This window comes from Agrilus planipennis, unplaced genomic scaffold (assembly GCF_000699045.2).
Source record: "Agrilus planipennis isolate EAB-ADULT unplaced genomic scaffold, Apla_2.0 scaffold315, whole genome shotgun sequence".
NCBI lineage: Eukaryota > Metazoa > Arthropoda > Insecta > Coleoptera > Buprestidae > Agrilus > Agrilus planipennis.
Window position 1 is genome coordinate 69,130 of NW_020440074.1, and position 20,568 is coordinate 89,697.

Here is a 20,568-nt window from a genome sequence, read left to right on the forward strand (position 1 = left end):
GAAAGTACAGTCAAGGGCCAGTCCGGCCCTGGTAGGATCACGCAGGAAAATACGACATTGTAATGCCTCATTCAATCGGCCAGCAATTAGCAGCAACCGCGTTGTGTTTCTTTTGTATTTTTGTGTTCATGCATTGTTTGTTATTTGTTAGTTGAGATTACGTGTGGTTGACGATGTTCATGTTGCAGCGATTCTGTAGTAGTCTATTATTTTAACGTATGTAGTCAGTCGAATCTGAAAATTTGAAAAAGGTTGTTAAAGGTGTACGTTTAAAGCACGGTGCTGTACGGGTGCGAAACATGGACAGTGGGCGCGGCGAAAAAAAAAAGGTTACAAGCATTCGAAATGTGGTGTTGTAGGCGAATGATGAGGATACCGTGGATAGAGAAGGTTAGAAATGAAGAGGTATCAGAAAGAATAGGAGAACAAAGGACTCTATGGAAGGCAATAAGAAACATCAGAGACACATTAGATACAGAAAGGGAAGTTAGGAGAGGTAGAGGTAGACCTACATTAGATTACTGTTCGCAAATAGTTAAGACTGACGACCTTATGGTGATGATGTAATCAGTAGAATTCGGAACAACCCATATCGCTTCTACAAAAGATGAAATCTTTAATTTAATATAAAGCAGCTTCGAAGCTAGTATTATACAAGCGAAACCGCGCGAAACTTTGACTTCTGGTGTATTACAGTAGTGTGATGAATTTTAAAGGAACAATTGCTGCATACATTGCAGAAAGTGCAAGCCTTGGAGGAAACTGATTTTCAACAGAAGGTAGATTTGTATTAGTAATTCGGAGACTCCACAGACGTCTAATATGTATGGGATTGTATGAAACAGCACGTATATCAGTCGTCAGAGCGTAATGCTAATGCAGGAAGATCACTGCAAATGAAATTCGTCAAATGCCTGATATGTAAGTGAATAATAATTTTTATAGACCCTTTGAAAACTCTCAGTTATCTCGTGGTTTTAATTTCTGATAGTTTTTGTAGTGTTCATATGCGAGAAGTGATATTCTATAGTTTACATTCCATCTATATGTAGCTAAACAATCCTGATCGTAGTTTATACTCACAGATTTAGTTGCACTAAATCCACGTTACCAAAGCTTGCCCAAACCCGGCTGTTGTGGTTTTCTAACAATTTCGTAACTTGAACCATTAACTTCCTGATGCATCTAGTTAACACCCTCCAAAGCTTGCCAATTATTTCAAAAACACCCTGTATAGTTGTAAGAAGTAGTGTTGGCTCAATGGCATGGAAGCTCGTATTGTGGCCCGAGTTCTTTTCACAGCCGATATAGTAGTTTTCTTTCTTAATTTGTTATTTTCATTGATTACTCTTTGGCAGACATTCTTAGATCCTTAAGACCACTTTAGGAGAAAAGAACACCATGAATTGCAACTTTTTCGCGCAAAAGATTCACAAAATTCCATGCAAGTATTTTTTTGACAATTCTTTTAATCACGCACATGTGACTCGTGAAGCTGATCGTCCCGCATTGACTGTTAATAAACAGAATGTCAAGATTTTTACTTTGACATATTATGGCCACATGTATTTACTTGTAACCTGTGCAAATAGTATATCGGAATCGCTATTAAGTATATAGATTTTTGGGCTAATGTTTTTATAATGGCAAGTACATGGTGACTGTCGAATTTGTCAATTTAAAGATTCACATGTTTGCGGCATACGTACATGTAACGATCACCGTAGTTTCTCATTCGAAAGCATGACCTACCATGCTAATCACGTATTTGTTGAATAAAGTACAATATGTGCCATGAGAACTACGTATATATGGAATCCAACGAGCGCTACATATCTACTATTCATATGCAGCTTGCTAAATAATTTGCACTTGTCCTGAAGACGCTTTTATTACACATTCTAGTTTTGGTGCTTATACCGAGTTAGGAAAATGTAGAGAAATCCCTAAAAACCACGGAATATATCCGATTCTGCTAAAACGTGTAAGGCTTAAGGTTACATGAGGTATATCCAGAAGTACGAAGGTTTTAGAAAATACTACAAATGGCGCAGTAAACGCCATCTGTAGCACGATGCTATATTTTAAGATTACGTATGCTCCAACAAGGTCTACTTGAGTGGCTATCTACTTGCTGAAAACGAATCCTGGCGTAGCCAATCGCAACGTGATAGGCACGTTAGTTTAATCGAATAAAATAATTCGAAATGGTCTGTATTCTGTCGGAGCTGCCTGCGAGGCGCTGATGAGATCCAAAAAGATCGAAATCGCGATCCGCGTCTGGCAGTTTCGACAGAATACAGACCACTTCGAATTATTTTAGTACGAAGGTTATCTTGACTTTAAGTTTCAGTCAAGCCCAAACGATATTTAAAGCTAAACATGAAAAAATGCTCATTTTTATCCCAGCAATAAATAGACCCCAACATTCAACATTGAGACACGTAAACAAAATGAACTTAAGGACTTAAGATCAACATTATAACATTCTTAATTTTAATGATATTTTGTGGTTAAATGGATGTTGGTCCACCTTCCCTTCTGAGAAGGTGTCTTGTGCCTGAAAAACTGGATGAAGCAAAGGTGGTTATCTGTGACGCAATACGCAATGCAACCTTATCATAGTTACAGTTTTAACCACTAGACGTCGTGACCAAAACGGTGAACCTCAATATTATTATTGTTCAAAATGACGCTCGTTTGAACATTTCTTTTGTTTGGGTGGCATTTACAGAAATACTTCTTCAGCAAGATAAAATGGAATTTTTCACTTAATACATTTTTTTTCCAATGTGTGTATGTAAAGCGATAGCGTCGCAGTTTTTCGTCTTTTCCCATGAGATCTCAAAGTAAAGGACGTAAACGTCGTCCCGTGAGGATTCTATCCCTTTCAGTTTTTCGCGAGCATTCAAATGGAAAAAAGGAGCCTAAATATATCCTCGGGGATGGTTTTATCCTCTTTCAAAATTTCAAATGACACGAACGTAGTTAAAAGATTGGCACATGATCGTTTATTCTCTTGTTTTCCTTTGTCCGGGTGCCGACATCGAATTATTTATTCAAAAAATGTTTAAAATAAGATGAGACGTATTTTATCATGACACTTCTAATAGGACTACAGTGCACACAGTCTGAACTCTGTATCATTTCTACAATTACATACCTGATTGTTCCAGCAGGACAACTCGAGACTTAATGTGGACCTGAGGCTGACTCTATAAACCCAAGCACAAGAATATTTAAGACTCATACCTATACCTACAAGTTGTAAATCAAAAATATTTCGCGCATATACCGGGGATAATTTCTTCAAAGTAATGACGTTTGATGTCCCTCTGTGGTTGTTTATTAATTAATCAGCTGTGCAGATCAAACAGGTTTGAAAATATGAACAGTATCTGATGGATGTTGTATTTGACATTTGCAGTTTGTATATCCTAGCCGCAGTTGTGAGTTCAGGTTGACAAGTAGTAATCCTTCGTCTTCATGGGCTAATCTAGGAAGGTAATATAATATAAACTAGACGAATGGAGCTGTATTGCAGATAGATAGGAACTTGTGCATAAATCCAATTAGTTACTCCTGCAGTGCACACGTAATACTTTATTTACGGTATAACCATAACAACACTTTTATTTATTTGGTTACATAACTGTTGTGATGGAATTGATGAATTGTTTTTTTTTTGCTTGGCTTTTGGACGAATTCGTAATATTTTATTAAATTATATTTATAAGAATTCGGAAGCTGCCATAACTGTCTGCGAACAGTTATCTAATAGGGGCCTTCCTCTGCTCCTCTCTACTTCTGTTTCTGTTTTCAAATATATGTGTAACTAGCCCTTTACGTCTTAGACGGTGTTATACATCCTGTCTTTCCTTCTACTAATGGACTTCTATAACACCCCCTCTTCTCCCACCTTTCCGGGTGCCAAAAAAAGAGTCTACAGCAGGAATAAAAGTAGTAGTGGATATCGGCAGGGAATAGAAAATTATGTAGGCATGTGTATTATAGTTTCTGGTTATACATTGAGGAAATTTGTAATATTGAAATTAAATATATTCTTGAGAGGAAAAACTTGATACATGACGGACGAACATTCTATTCTAGATGAATAAAATTTCTTTTCTACAAGAATTTTATTCTGTTCTGTTAAATAGGCGTAGTGATGATCGAAATTGGTATTGACTTTGCAATCTTGCGAAAATGTACGACCAAAACCAAGACCGAACAAACAAGATCAAAACTGAAATCAAGATCGAACGAACAAGACCAAGGCTAAAACCAAGATGGAATATACAAGACCAAGATCAAATACGCAAAAATAAACAAAAAATTATTACTTCCAATGGATTTGTGAAGCAACTTTAATATATCCTTGGAACAAAACATTTGTAGTATTTGAAATTTTCAGTTTGCTTTACTAGATTTTAACTTTAAATATAAAAAGAAAGAAAGTTTACCGTTGTTTGAGAAAAGGAATCTACAAGTGTTCTTTGTTCCTATGTCTGGATAACACATGGTTGAAATACATTGCCAAACTAATTTGTTTTCGATATTATTTCAAGTGGGCTATACTATTTTGTTCGCCAAAAAGTCGATTTATGCGTTGGAGGAAGGGACAATGCAGGGGTAAGTTCTCGAATTACTATAACTTTCACACCTATTGACACCATTTTCATTAAAAGTTATGACAAGCTCGCATGTATTACAGAAAATTTCAGTCTTTAAGGAAGTTGTTTGACGACATTACTAGTAAAAAGTTTATGCTAGAGTGTATCGTACAGTCAGTTAGTAGCCGTGATACCTAAGAATAAAACTTTTTGCTGTTACTGCACTATTCCCAGCTCCCAGCCAATCCCGTACCGCTCTTCATTCGTGTATCCTTTCTGCTACTTGAGTGCGATAAATTATTCGTTATTTATTAATTAATATCTCAGAAACTGTGTTGTAATAATTAATCAATTTTTTCAAAGAAATTATTAGACATTTGTAAGAAGGGATTCCAAGTTAACATTGTATTTCTAGTTAGCCTCCCCGGTATCCTGTATAGTACAATGTATAAGAGCCGCAAAAACGCGAACTTTGAAATTAAATATCTCTGAAACTATATTGTCCAATAATTTCAGTCTGCACATATAGGTGAAGAATAACTTAAATAATATTCTGTCAAAATTTCAAAAGAATCCTAAGAAAACGCTTTTCATGGAACAACTACCTTAAGACAATTATTGTCAGTTATAAAAAGAATAATTTGTACGTAATGTTATTAAAATAAACGTATAGAATAAATGAGCGATAATTATCCTGATGTTTTAGGAAGAATCTGTTTAACAATAAAAAGGATTTAGTTTGCTAGAAAGAAACAACATACTAAAATGAGAAACTTTATCTATTAAAATTTAAATAATAACCTACTTTTTTTTTTAAATTTCTTACCATTCCTATACTAAACCAGCTTTCTGTTAAAAGCTGTTTTGACAGTGTTGTGAAAGTATTTCTATTGTAATGTTCGTGGGTTTAACAAATTAAATTTTAAGAAGAAAACTATTTATTTACACTAATTACTATTAAACTTAAAAAAACACTATTAAATTATTACTAGACTTCGGTAATAATTCTATTTATTTATGTTTGAGAAGGTGTTCTACCAAACTATCTCGTCAATTTCTTATTGACTTCCATAGAGTCCTCTGTTTCTCCTATTCTTTCTAACACCTCTTCATTTCTAATCTTCTCTATCCACGGTATCCTCATCATTCGTCAGTAACACTACATTTCGAACGCTTTTAACCTTTTCTTTTTCGCAGCGTCCACTGTCCATGTTTCGCACCAGTACAGCACCGCACTCCAAACATACACATCTTTTTATAATTTATAAATTAAAAGTTTGCGAGCATAGAAGTGACTTCTTTTTGTTGAAGGCGCCTCCACCCTGCGCTATCCTCTCTTTTATATCCCTACTACCCTACTACTCCTTCCGTCCTGACTTATCTGACTTCCTAGATACCTAAAATCAGCCACTTCTAATTTTTCGTTTCCTATCTTTATATTTCCGTACTTTTTCTTGCATACAAGTATTTTTGTTTTACTTTTATTTGTTTTTATACAATACTGTTTTGTCAATACCGCTTCCATTTTATTTAAAGCTATCTCTATCATCTGAAAATCTAAGCATACGAAGATATTAAAAAAAAGTAACAGGGAGTTGTCATCCATAGGTTGCAGGAATATTGCACTGCACAATTATGTTAGTATTGCATTCCATAATTTACAAATCCTTAGCAGTCGATTAGTTTTCTGTATTCTATTTTAATGAAATAAATATTCCGTGAGATTCCTGCACGGAAATTATTTTCCTTTACGTTCTTGAAATCATTCAGTGACATTTTTCCTATCGTCTAAGAGATAGCGCAGTATGTATCATTCGACTATACTAGGAAAGATAAATATATTATACACTGATACAAAATAATTAATACTGCTGGCTTTACATGAACCTTTATTAAATGTACGAACTAATGTTGAGCAGGTATATAGCACAAAATTTAGTTTATTTTATATAATTTATAACTGATAATGGCTTTAATATTTAGTTGAATCGTGAACTAATCTCAATTTTTTCCTCTTAGTTTGGATATGACTAAGGAAATAATTTAGGCACTGAAGGGTTGAAAGGTTTTTATTTGTGTGAAGAACCAACACCGACATTTCGCCTCTATTTGGGAGACATTCTCAATGTAAAGCGCTTACCTTAATGTTGCTTCTTCACACAAATAGCAACGTTTCAACCCTTAAGGGCCTAAATTCTTTGCTTATTTAAATCATGGACTTTTGTTTTCGATACTTGACTTAGAATCAGGAGTTAACATCAAAAATATTATATTTTCAATTGCTTGCATTTCAAACCACACACCCATTTGTAATTTTCTTAATTGAAGTGAAAATCCCGAGGCTAGAACACCGTGATCTTTTCTTAATTAATGGTAGAAGGATTTACTTGTTAAAACTCCGTAATCAATTAAAGGAAACGAAAGTAAATTGAAACCTTGAAACTTTCCTTTCATTTCCTTAAAGTGATCTTTTCTATTTATCGGTTGTTTTACGTTTACGTTTTGTCAGTCCTCAACGGTTGGTACACTCAATACATTTTTCTGCTACCATTGTAGCTTTCTCCGTTGGGACTGAAGCAAGGTGGGAGAACAAATCACGGCAATTCAGCTCACAAGGCTTTACTCCAGATAAAATCCACCAGCTGTGAATGATAAGGCGATCTAAGGATCGCTATTACATCGTTCCTTACCTTGGGTTTCACTAGTTAGGGAAAGCCAAGAACAAGAGCAAGACGGTCCCAGTCTTAGTATTGGTCTTGGTGTTGTTTATTCGGTTTTGGTTTTGGTCTTCCTGAAATCTAGTTTTGGTCATGATCTCGGTCTTAGTCTTGCTGTTATAATATCGGACTTGGTTTTAGTCTTGCTGATGTAGTCTCGGTCTTCGTCTTGCTCTTGCGGGCTTGGTCTTGATCTTGCTCATTTAATCTGATAGGTACTTACGTTTTTTTATATAATTTTAATTTATTTATTATTATTGGGATGCGTCAAATGGGAAGAGCCTAAAAACATGGCGCCGATTAGGGAAAATTTATCGTAGTTCCTATAGTGTACCGTGCAATTTCCAAGTTTTTAAATTACGATAAAATGATAAGTATTGACACAATATGTGATTGGGCTGACACAAAGCCTCGGAAAGGAAATTTCGTTGAAGGTGAGCGTGTTTTTAATGCCAATCACATTATAAAATTCGGAAATAACAAATCCGGAAGCTAGCCTTCAAATTCCGTCAAGTTTACTGCCTACTTTTTACAAACTTCGGATTTAAAAAGTGATTCACGTTATATAATTGGTGAGGTGATTCTGGGTGATTTAAGCAATATCATATCAATGACTTGCACGTGCAAAGCCGATTTAAGAGAACGTTGCAAACACATTATTGCAACTTTGTTGTATTGCAGCAGGTAGGTTCTTAACCTCAAAATACTTATATCGTATCATTAGAATTGTGTTAAATCAATTACACAGGAATAAATAATTTCTCACTTTATAATTTTAGTATGATTCTAGTTTTAAATATTAAGGTTATGGCTGATGGTAAATACTTGCTGAAATATAATCATGTGCATTAAAATGACGTGAACAAATTTTTATTCCGGAATTCACTTCTTTGATACCTACTGCTTTCATCCAAGCTTCTATTAGTTTACTTTTTTCTCTAATTTTCCGAATATATTTTTTACATATTTAAAACGGTTAGTTTTTATTGGAAAGTAGTTAATGTAGGTGAAGAGTGAAAATCTATGTATGAAGTGCTATTGCAGCTTTTCACTGAACATATTAACTTTTTATTTGATTTAACTTTAGAAGAAAACTTCGTCCACTCCATCATCAAAAAGTTTTTACTTTTTTAACGTGTTTTATTATTTTAATAAACATTTTACAATTTGCGTGCACAGTTCCTATGCAAATTTTTCCCTCATTCGAGTTATAAATTTTGCCAACAGATGGTGTATGCCCATTTGATGGATCCCAACACCTTTAAAAGCAATATTTTTAGCGAACGAAATAGCATACATGGTCTTGATTGATTTTGGTCTTGGTCTTATTTATACTGTCTTGGTTTTAATCTTTGTCTTGTTCGTTAAGTTTTGACCTTGGTCTTGTTACTGTAAAGACAATCTTGGTTTTGCATTTTCGCAATACCAAGACCAATTTTGACTGACACTGAGTTTCACATTGGGAACTGATACCAACGTGTGGCATAATTAAGTGCCTTTAGTCGTCGAATTTTCCAAAATTTCCAAAAAATTGTTGATTTGCACAACTCTGTTACCAGTCTTCATATCAGTTCAAAAGATAAGATTTAATTTTTGTTTGATTTAGTACTACAGCCCCTAACAGTACAAATAATTCTATTCTTGTAGAATGAATACGAGCAGGCGAACTGACAATTTCAAGTAGAATTCGATATTAATTGTTTTTATTTAGTTTTATGCAAATGAATCTAACACGTCGACAAAATTTAATCCAACCAAAATGACCAGTTCCTAATAGACGTAATATTTTCCTTACAATCATTGGTCGACTTTTACTAAATAATTAAATAATTCGTAATAAGTATATTATCAACAAGAAATTCATTAATACTTATTGTTAGTACAGTAAAATTATGGTTTATAACTACTGTTGCTTCCAATTATCCAATTACTTAGATGTGGGTGGCTTTCTAACTGGTAAACCCCAGTTCTCCATTTCCATATGGTATGGTAATGCGAAAGCAAGTCTGTAAATAGTTGCCGCTACTATTGTAGCAATGACCGGAGCGATGAAGAAAACCTAATACGAAAGACCGATGAGTAACATTATACACCTACAAGGATCGTACCTGCCCAAAGTATGGCAGCAATGCCCATAAACTCTGAGCTATCTAAAATGGCGGCTCAAGTAATAAAATTTTCAGATAATTTATAAGCTTATTTTGTTGAATGGCTAATAACTGCAGAAATAATAATTCGGGCCATCCTAATTTTATCTAGTGACAATATCAAGGAACAATAACCCTTATTGAGGTTTTCTTTGCAGCTGAAATTCAACAAACATATTGTCTACCTGCGCATCTCTTCATCATCATAAGGCCGTCAGTCCTAAGACTGGTTTTATACGTACCTCCACTCTTTCTTACTCTACCCTGAGCTAATCTTCGCATTTCCCTAAACCTAGAACGACCCACTTCCTTAGCTATTTGCGAACAGTAATCTAATCTAAGTGTACCTCGACCCCTCCTAACTCTCGTTGCTGCCTTTAATATGTATCTGATTAGACCTTCATGCCTGAGGTGTCCTACTAACCTATCTCGCCTATTTCTTATTGACTTCCATACAGCCCTTTGTTCTCCAATTCTTTCTAATACCTCTTCATTTTTCACCTTCTCTATCCACGGTATCCTCATTATTCACTTATAACACCACATTTCGAACGCTTCTAACCTTTTCCTTTCTGCTGCACCCACTGTCCATGTTTCGCACCTGTACAGCGCCGCGCTTCAAACATATACCTTTAACAACTCTTTTCAAATTAACCGTTCGCGAACATAGAAGTGACTTCTTTTTACTGAAGGCGACACGACCCTGCGCTATTCTCTGCTCTATATCCCTACTACTCCTTCCGTCCTGACTTATCTGACTTCCCAGGTACCTAAAATCGGCCACTTCTTCTAATTTTTCATCTATTCTTATATTCGCTCTTTCTGTACTTTTCCTTTCCTTGCATACCAGTATTTTAGTTTTACTTTTATTTATTTTCATACAGTACTGACTTGTGCGTATCTATTTTATATTTCAATAAAATAAAGTGGTGGAATTTGTTTCAATACATCTTTCTGAAAGTTTTCAAACTATTTTGAACTTTGTAGACATAGGTTCGTAACAGAACAGAGAACGTGCTTCGTTCAAACGATGCCATGAAGTTCCAATTGCACTTACGCGTGAACAAAGGCTGTCTATTGTTGGCAGTTTTATTACATGAACCGCCGCTTGAGATGGTTCAGAGTTTAGCTTCCATTTCCATCGGAAGTTAATGAAATTATTTTGCCACTGCTAGAGATTTTGATAAATATCCAAATTAGAGAAGGGGACACAACTGATCGTAGGTATAATCTGGGATTGAAATAATGACGACACGCAATTTGGTATGATAATGCTTCGATGTTGGAAATTTGGGATGTTTCATAAAATTACGGATCAGTTGAAAATTTTGCGTAGGTAGAAAATTTTCAAAAATTTTAGATGGTTAAAGCATAAACTAGCTTTAATTTAATTTCAATATTCTTTTTGTATTTATTTATTTAAGTACTTACGTAATATCATTAGAAACTAGTAACTATTACCTCATTTATAACTAACAATTAGCATAAACATTTAGGATACAGCAAGAGAAAATAAAAAGCTAATTGTAAGTTAACAGTTAGGTACTGTTAATTTATAAGAAAACTATGGGCACCGTAAGATTAGTTTTGTCAACCCTTCGTATACCTATTAATGGTAAATATGACCCCGTTTATAGTTTTATCTTGATATTTACCATTGAAATAATAAAAAAATGTAATTTACCGCAAAGAATCCACCGGGTTTGACACCTCCGATCATTATGACTGCAACTGATATCATCGGATTCATGTAGCAACCAGTTAGGTCACCCTGAATAAACAAAATTATATATAAATCAATATTTTTCAATTTGAATTTTAAATTTTAAAATTTAAAAAGTTTATTGAGAACATTGAGCAAGTAATAGGCATAGAAACAGAAGAATTAATTGTTGATGTCGGTGACAGTGATTCCGATGAGGACAGTTAATGTGACAACTAATTACAAAACCAACAAAAGTATTTGGTTATTGTTTTTATGTAAGTTATGTTTCTATTGTATTTCCTAGTACGCTACTGTCCTGTCTGTAGTAATACAATAGTTTACGCCTACAGAAAACTTATTTATGTATCGGTTCGGAGTGATCTACCCAAATAGGCCATAAATGGGCAAGTACAGGCCGGACGCTGGAAGCTGGCGGAAATTTTAAAATGGCGTGGATGCGCGGTGGCAAAAGTAGGCAGTTTTAGGTATAACGATTGCAGCCCTCTTTCTTCAGTATTTCTATAAGGGGCGTAGATTAGGTATTTAAAAATAGGGATCAGTGAGCAAGTAATAGACAGACAAACAGAAGAACTAACTGTTGATGTTGGTGACAGTGATATAGATTCCCATGATGACAGTGAATGTGAAAACTAACTATAAAACAAAAGCAATATGTTTATTTTTCCTTTTTGGTAATTTATGTTTCTACATTATTTTCTAGTACGCTACTGTCCCATCTGCATGAATACTATAATTTACGCCTACTGAAAGCTTATTTGTGTATAGTAAATAGGTCATAAATCGGCAAGTAGATACCTGCGCGACCGCTCGCCAGCTTCCTTCGTCAGACCTGTACCTTTCTATCTTTCTGTGGATACAATTCATGATTCAACACAGTACATTCACGAAATTTCAGCTTTCCGAAAACGTCGTCAAATTCCTAAATTTATATGTATGCTGCTTCACTTCCTAAAGAATTGAAGGGCAGTTGATTTAATGTACCTGTACATATATTTACTAATAGTGTCTATCTAGTATCCGGTGTCTGGACGTTATCTGACACCCGGATAAATTTAAACAGAACAGTTCGAATCTAGCAGCTCTGCTGCTAACCGTGGCATTTCACGATTACTTTGACAGGTACCTGTTCGTATACTTTCGAAAGACACTATGAAATACTCCAGTTAATAGATGGAGACATACGGCCAATTAGTTGGGAATAATTATGTGATTTCACCTTTCATATTGTATTATGGTACGTAGTTAAAATTTAAAAAAGAAGCTGTGGAAGAAGATTAAGGAATGTTTAAAATTTTTAGGTGATAGAAGGCTTTGTTATAGATGTTACCGGAAATGTATGAAATCTAGGAATTGCATATAATTCCTAAGAAATGTGTATAATTTGTTTTAAAGATTTTTTAATATACACATATCCTGGGAAATGTATAAATTGCCTAGGAATTGTATGAAATTCTGATATTATACTAGGAAATGTATAAAATTAATGCTTTCTGTGGATAAAATTAATAAAACACCTTAGTAAACTGAGAATCAGTTATTATATGTGTTTACACGGTTCTAGTGCGATCGCCTGATGTATATGCATTGATGACGTTATTGTTTGGTTAGGTTAGGTTTGAAGATTTATATGCATTAGTAACGATATTGTATGGTTATTAAGTACATTTAGAACAGACTGGAGTTTCTGCAATCCCCCTCCCCCTGCGGGCTGTTATGTTGGAATAATGTCTTCGAAAAGTGTTCTTCACCATGATCTCCACGCCTAAAGTATAAAAAATGATCAGCATTATCACCTCCACAACATACTAAAAATTCAAGGTCATCGTGTTTGCTGAAACAGAGATAACCTCGACACATTCCTCGAACATCTAACATATTAGCCCACCTCCGGAGGGCAGAGGCATTAAAGATACTCCAGTCTGTCATAAATCTCACTAACCCAACAATGACGTCACCAGTGGATACAGGTACATCACCAAACAGCCTGCAATATTATTGCCTATTTAGTATTACCTGTAATACATTTCCGATTGCTATTTAGGTAATGTATAGATTTCCTAGGAAATGTTTTTTATTTTTTATTTCACACATTTCCGAGCGATTTTAGGAAATATATACATTTCCTAGGAATTCTATACAATGATGGATTTTATACATTTCCGGTAACATAGACATACTTACAAACGCCAGATGCAATGCTAAATAAGTAAATCCTAGTTTAAGGGACACTGCATCTATCTTGTCCCTGACTCGCGAGTCCCACACGCCAGCTAACACTAAAATGTAGAAAAAGGTAGCCCAGAACTCCGCAGAAAACGCTTGACTCTGTGAAATATCGGGAAGTATGTCGGGAACACAGAAAGGGGGGCCTTTTTCCAGCATATAGTATCTGTCAACTGGTCTTGCAAATGCCTTCAGAAAACAGAATTTAAAGTTCTTGTCAATAAAGTCATTTTTGAACTTGATACTTAAATAAAAGAATTCGAAGTGGTCTGTATTCTGTGGAAACTGCCAGACGCGGATCGCGATTTCGATCTTTGTGGATCTCATCAGCGCGTCGCAGGCAGCTCCGACAGAACACAGACCAATTTTTATCTGCTGTCTTAACAGTGCGTTTTAGAAAATATTACAAATGGCGCAGTAAACGCCACCTGTAGCACGATGCTACATTTTAGGATTACGTATGCTCCAACAAGGTCCACTTGTGTGTTAGTTTAATCGAATAAAATAATTCGAAGTGGTCTGTAAGCTAACGTGCCTATCACGTTGAGGTTGGCTACGCCGGGATTCGTTTTCAGCAAGTAGATATCCACACAAGTGGTCCTTGTTGGAGCATACGTAATCCTAAAATGTAGCGTCGTGCTACAGATGGCGTTTATCGCGCCATTTGTAGTATTTTCTTGATACTTAAAATTTGTAAAAACTGTTAACCGAACTTGTAAGCTGGTGTTATCAATGCAACCTTCCCTTTGACTTTCTAGTTTGAAAAAACGTACTAAGTTGTAATTTTTACGTTATACAGATTAATTCACATTAGAAGCCTAGAAGTCAGACGAGGTACTCACCATAACTATTTCGTAACCGACGCTTGCTCCGATAAATTGTAACAAAGCGTAAACGGGAAGCTCTGCCCATGCCTTTTTTCCCAGAATACATGCTGCGAGTGTAACGCAAGGATTAAGGTGCGCACCGGATATCCTCCCACCAAACTAAAGAATACATTCGATTAATATTGATTGCAATCAAAACTGCGTATCCAGGCCAGAAAAATTTGACAGATAACATGAATACAGTCTATACTCCGTTCATGTTTGAGATGGACAGATTATAAACACATTTACGCACTTTGGACATTATTGTCCAAAGCCGAAGCGTTGAACAGTACCGTACTTATTTATTATTATTTACAAAATTAACCGAAACTTTTACAAAACTTTGATTCTGACAGTTATCGATTGGGGCAGCGGTGAATATTACATCCCTATAGAAGCCTATTGAGAAACTATATTGTATGAAATAAATAAAAGTATAACAATAGATGGGAGTCAAAGGTAATAGAAGGGCGAATAAAAAGATAGGAGACCAAAGATTAGAAGAAGTGGCTGATTTTAGGTATCTAGGAAGTCAAATAAGTCAGGTTGGAAAGAGTAGTAGCGATATAAAGCAGAAGATAGCGCAGGCTCGAGTCGCCTCCAATAAAAAGAAGTCCATTCTATGATCGCGAACGATTAATTTAGAAATTCTAAAATGGTTGTTAAAGGTGTACAGGTGCAAAACATGTACGATAGGCGCGGCGGAAAAGAAAACGTTAGAAGCGTTCGAAATATGGTGTTACAGGCCAATGATGAGGATACCGTGGATAGAGAAAGTTACAAATGAAGAGGTATTAGAGAGAATAGAAGAACAGAAGACTCTATGGAAATCAAATTAATAAAAAATAGGCGAGGTAGGTCGTCCGGACACTTTCTTAGGCCTGAACGTCTAGTTAGGGACTTATTAAAGGCAGAAACGGGAGTTAGGATGGGTAGAGGTAGATCTATATTAGATTCATCATAACCATAAGGTCGTCAGTCCTAAGTCTAGTTGGACACGTACCTCCACTCTTTCCTATCCTGAGCTAAAATTCGCATGTCCCTAAAACTAAAACAACCTACATCTTTAACTATTTGCAAACAGTAATCTAACCAAGGTCTACCTCTACCCCTTGTAACTCCTGCTTCTGCCTCTAACATGTCTCTGACTAGAGCTTCATGCCTGAGAGGGTGTCCTACAAACCTATCTCGCCTATTTTTATATTGACTTCCATAGAGTCCTCTGTTCTCCTATTCTTTCTAATACCCCTTCATTTCTAACCTTTTCTACCCACGTTATCCTCATCATTTGGCTTAAACACCACATTCCCAAGGCTTCTAACCTTTTCTGTCCACTGTCCATGTTTCGCACCCGTACAACACCGTGCTTCAAACATACACCTTTAACAACCTTATTCAAATTTCTAAATTAACCGTTCGCGAGCATAGAATTGACTTCTTTTTATTAAAGGCGACACGACCTTGCGCTATCCTCTTCTTCATATCGCTACTACTCCTTCCGTCCTGACTTATCTGACTTAGACTAGATATCTAAAATCAGCCACTTCTTCTAATTTTTCGTCTCCTATCTTTGTATTCGTTCTTTCCCTACTTTTTCTTTCCTTGCATACCAGTATTTTAGTTTTACTTTTATTTATTTTCTTACAGTACTGATCTGTCAGTACCGCTTCCATTTTATTTAAAGCTAGTATGCTTAGATTAGCAGATGATATAGCAGTATTAGCATCTAGCAAGGAGGACCTAGAGATAGCTATATTAAGTTACTGTTCGCAAATAGTTAAGGACGTGAGATGTTTTAGTTTTAGGGAAATGCGAAGATTAGTTCAGGATAGGAAAGAATGGAGGTGCGTGTCCAACTAATCTTAGGACAGACGACCTTATGATAATAACGATGACAAGCTTGGATGTGTTTTTCTAGACCCCTTCTAGCAATATAGGAGTATTATATATATCTCCATGACAACATTAACCATTCTAAATTCAGATCTCAAACAAGTCACAGTCTTGGACCAGTAATCTATTCAAAATAGTTTCCATTGTCGGACGAATTTAATACGTCGTTTTAAGTTTTATTATTTAGACGTTGAAATTTAGTTTCATTATTAGAATAGAAGTTCAAGTAAATCTTTTAAAAGAAACAGTAAATTTTTATTCTTTAACGATAAGCACGATCCAAATAATTAGTTGCACAATATTAATCTGGCGTGTAACGTACAACGTTTGTACAACATCCATACACACATGGTGGAATATTTTCATAAAATTCTTATTGTCTGGAATAAACAGATTGACGAAATAAAAGCCAATTGTGTGGTTTTATGAATCCACGATGCAAGCGAAACTTTTCGAATTGTAGGCATTTAACTGTAAATTTTCGGAAAATTGTTCGATGTAGGGTATTAAAATTAAAATCGTGTTCTTAATCTTATCGTAATGATTGGAAAATGGGAATGATAATGGGAAATCAATAGTAGACAAGATATCCAACCATAAATTTTAATTTCAATCTGCGTATGAGAGTACAGAATACATAATAAATCCAATCAATGCATGTTAAAAACTGAGAACAATATTTATTTAAATCGTTGAATGGTTTTGAACTTCAGTTATTCTATCAATAATTTCATCTTCGCTTTGAGTTTCACAGTCTATAAATGTAATTGTCATGCACTTACACGAATGAGTGAGAATATAAATGCTACACGGTTAGCTCATGCGAGCTATGGGCGCCGCCACATTGGCCTTGGCTGCTCTGCCGAGCGCCTTTCCCTTTTACCCCTACTCTGCGGCCGGCTGTAATGCGACATGGGATAGATGGACAAAGAAATTTGAGGCGATGTAATAAAAGTTTCACTTTAAAAGTAATAATAACTTGTTATCTAGGAAGGTTCCAATTTTTTGCAGTATTTTGTAATCTACGTACATACCTCAAGAGCCGCTATATATGCAAATGCAAACCCCATTGCAACTTGAGTATGAGGAGTATGGTAAAAGTCCCACCATAGCGTTGCCATGGTGCTTGCACAACCAAGCATGACGAACATGAATGTACTCAAAAGTTCTGCGATGCTCATTCTTAGTATGACCATAAGCCGTTTTTGGTCATAATAAATGAATGCAGCCACTGAAAGGAAATATTGTTGCCGCATTTTTTTAATCTAAGGCCGCTTCCTACAGCAGTGATCCCAAATATTTTTTGAAAGTTGTATGGTGAACAAGTAGGTTGTTATAAGTTCCAATATGTATCTACGATTTATTTATTTTTTCGCAAATCGACTAAAGCCAAGATCTTCTGCCTCCAAAGTTTCAAATCCTGAGTCGCATTCTTTTTTTCATTTCACAATTCTAGGATTAGGGGAGGGGTGGTGGAGGGGTTAAGAATGACTGGTAGCTGAGGCAGTAGATGTGAAAAATATATAATTTGAAAAATAAACTAATGTCACCTAAACCAACTCTTAGCTGACCTAACATAATCTAACATCCAACAAAGTAGTAAATTTATTAGGAGTGTTTCTCGCCTGAAGCCTCACAATCTGTCACAAACAGTGTTTTTATGCCAAAAGCAACTGTTAGAGGAGGTATTACTGAATTACCTATATAAGAGATGAAACTACAGAAGTCGAAAAAACCGACTTCAATTGATTAGTAGGTACTATGTAATATGTATTACGTATTTGGACTCTAACAATAAAAAATCGGTTGTCTGTAAAGTCGGTTTACTGACGATAGATGAACGTGACAACGTCATAAGAAAATACTGATGTAATGGTTTCATTGTTCAAAATAAAGTTTTCATTTTATTTGTTTGATAGATATTTTGTATGGATATAGAGAAGGAGGTAAATGGAAATCACAATTGAATTGATCAAGTTACATTTATTTGTACGCATAAATACAATTATGTCAATTTTTATTTATTTTTTTTTTAATGTACATAGTTTTTACAAGTATAAATGTGCTTTGAGCAATTGTTTTTAATATCGAAAGAATAATTACCTTTATCGCCGCAATTATCGTTGCTATAAACAATTGACACCACATTCACTTTTCATTGCACTTCATACTTGACGAAAACATGTAAATGTATTATTGTATAGCAGCTGTCCACGCGGACGCATCGCTCACTCAAGTAGGAGAGAGACAGTGTCGAACGCTGCCGAACGCGGAGGCCGATTGTGCCTCTTTGTCGCTCGTTCCGCGCTCTCGCTTGCACTTCAAGCCTTAAATGGAACGCCTCAGAGCGAGGTAACGACGCATGAGTCATGTTTTTTCGTGCGTACAGCCGGCTCCATCGAATTATAAGACGTCAAAAAGTATTTGGGATCGCTATTACATGAATTATCGGAAGAAGCCGTCATATTAATATATATGTTACGGTTAATATGCTTAGGTACCTGGCCAGTTTGTGAGATAACTGAATAGTATACAAACTGTCCAAGTAAGGTTACAGCAGAAGGCTAGGAAGAAGCAACATTCACGAATAAATAGACAGTTTCTCATAACATAACCTTATAATCCGTCAAACCAAACATTTGGACAATTTATATACTATCCAGTTAGTTTACAAGGTAGTCAAGTAAGCATATTAATCGTAATATATACATGTAATCTTAGAACGGTGTTTATATTTTGGAAATTATTTTGGTTCTTAATAGTCATGGCAGTAACAACCTTATACACAGGAAGCCCTTATTGTTAGCATTACAAAAAAACTTACATAAATTATAAGCAACAGTTTTTGCATTCTTAAATTTTCCTTGTTTTTCCTTTTGAGGACATTCCATTATCCCTTGAAGAAATCAGAACTTACATATGACTGAGATAGTTTCCAATTTAAATTATCAACAGTATAAAAATACTTAATTTATATGTGACACATAGATTGACATGTAGGTTAACCAATTATCTATCATTTATTTGATGGTATCCAACGACTTTATTAAGACTGTACCTGTAGTCAGTCAAAACAGACACATGCAAAAGCCCATTGTAGCCCTTTTGGGAACATGGTGGTTAAAAGTGTCTACCTACAGTATTTTTCTATTTTGGCCAAAGCGTTAAAAAATAATGTTTGGAATCTCGTACAGGTATTCGAATTTTTCCAGTTTGGTGGGTGTCTAGGTTGACATCTTCACCAAACACCAATGTAGAATAATAGTAATAATTATTTCTAAAAGAAATAAGGAAAGATAGTTTGACTATGCGGACACATGAAACCGTGGGCTTAACTTATTACCAAAGAAAGTGAAAAAAATCGAATTATTCCGTTTTTTTCATCAAATTGTGGCATATATCTCAGAAACTGTTAAGTTTTCCATTGCAAAAACGTAAAAAGTTACAAAAAAGGCTTAACAATATATATTGACTTGCCGATTTCTTCTCGTATAATTACATTAGTCCTAGGACCTTGATACTCAAAGTTAACTACGTATTATAGTAAATATTCACACTAAATTTCATCTAGAAATACATCTATATCACCTATTTCTTACTGACTTCCATAGAATCCTTTGTTTTCCTATTTTTTCTAATACCTCTTCATTTCTAATATTCTCTATCCACGGTATGCTCATCATTCGCATGTAACTACATTTCGAACGCTTCCAACCTTCTCTTTTCCGCCGCGCCCACTGTTCATGTTTCGCATCCGTACAGCGTCACGTTCCAAACATACACCTTTAACAATCTTTTTCGAATTTCTAAATTAATCGTTGCGCTATCCTTTGCTTTATATCCATCCTCACTACTCCTTCCGTCCTGACTTATCTGACTTCCTAGATACCTAAAATCAGTCACATCTTCTAATTTTTAGTCTCCTATCTTTATATTCGCTCTTTCCCTACATTCTTTTATACCAATATTTTTGTTTTACATTTATCTATTTTCATGCAATACTGTTTTGTCAATACCGCTTCCATTTAAATAAACCGTAAAAATTTTCGAATTATCGGTTTAAAAAAGATCATTAAGCTTGGTTCAGCAGAAGCCGAAAAAACGAGCAAGCTTTTCAGGACTACTGAATCGACTTCGAGTTGGTTTGGATTATTGTATTTAATATTTTAACGAGGTTGTCCATGTCCACAATTGTTGAAAATTCATGTATTGTAAGTGCTACGACTAATGAAGTTCTTGGCCAAAAAACAGCTCTGATATCCTTAAATTTTGATTGTAAATTGAGTTCAACATTGCGCTCTGGGAATGCATTAGAATGTTCTCGAATGTCGTCAGCTTTAATGCTCTCGAAAGGCTCGTAGAATGCTCTAGGGTGAAGCA

The 20,568-nt window shown here is 35.3% G+C and overlaps 1 protein-coding gene across 1 annotated transcript; it reads right to left on the reverse strand.

Annotated features, from left to right (window-relative positions):
* Positions 1 to 9,257: 9,257 nt before the first annotated feature.
* Positions 9,258 to 19,158, reverse strand: LOC108741947 (aquaporin AQPAn.G-like). The gene is made up of 6 exons (XM_018476924.1): positions 19,013 to 19,158; positions 17,223 to 17,419; positions 14,269 to 14,412; positions 13,385 to 13,615; positions 11,162 to 11,248; positions 9,258 to 9,389 (listed from the first exon to the last, which is right to left on the reverse strand). The coding sequence occupies exons 1-6, from the start codon at positions 19,077 to 19,079 to the stop codon at positions 9,258 to 9,260; spliced, it is 858 nt and encodes a 285-aa protein (XP_018332426.1). The 5' UTR covers positions 19,080 to 19,158.
* Positions 19,159 to 20,568: the final 1,410 nt, after the last annotated feature.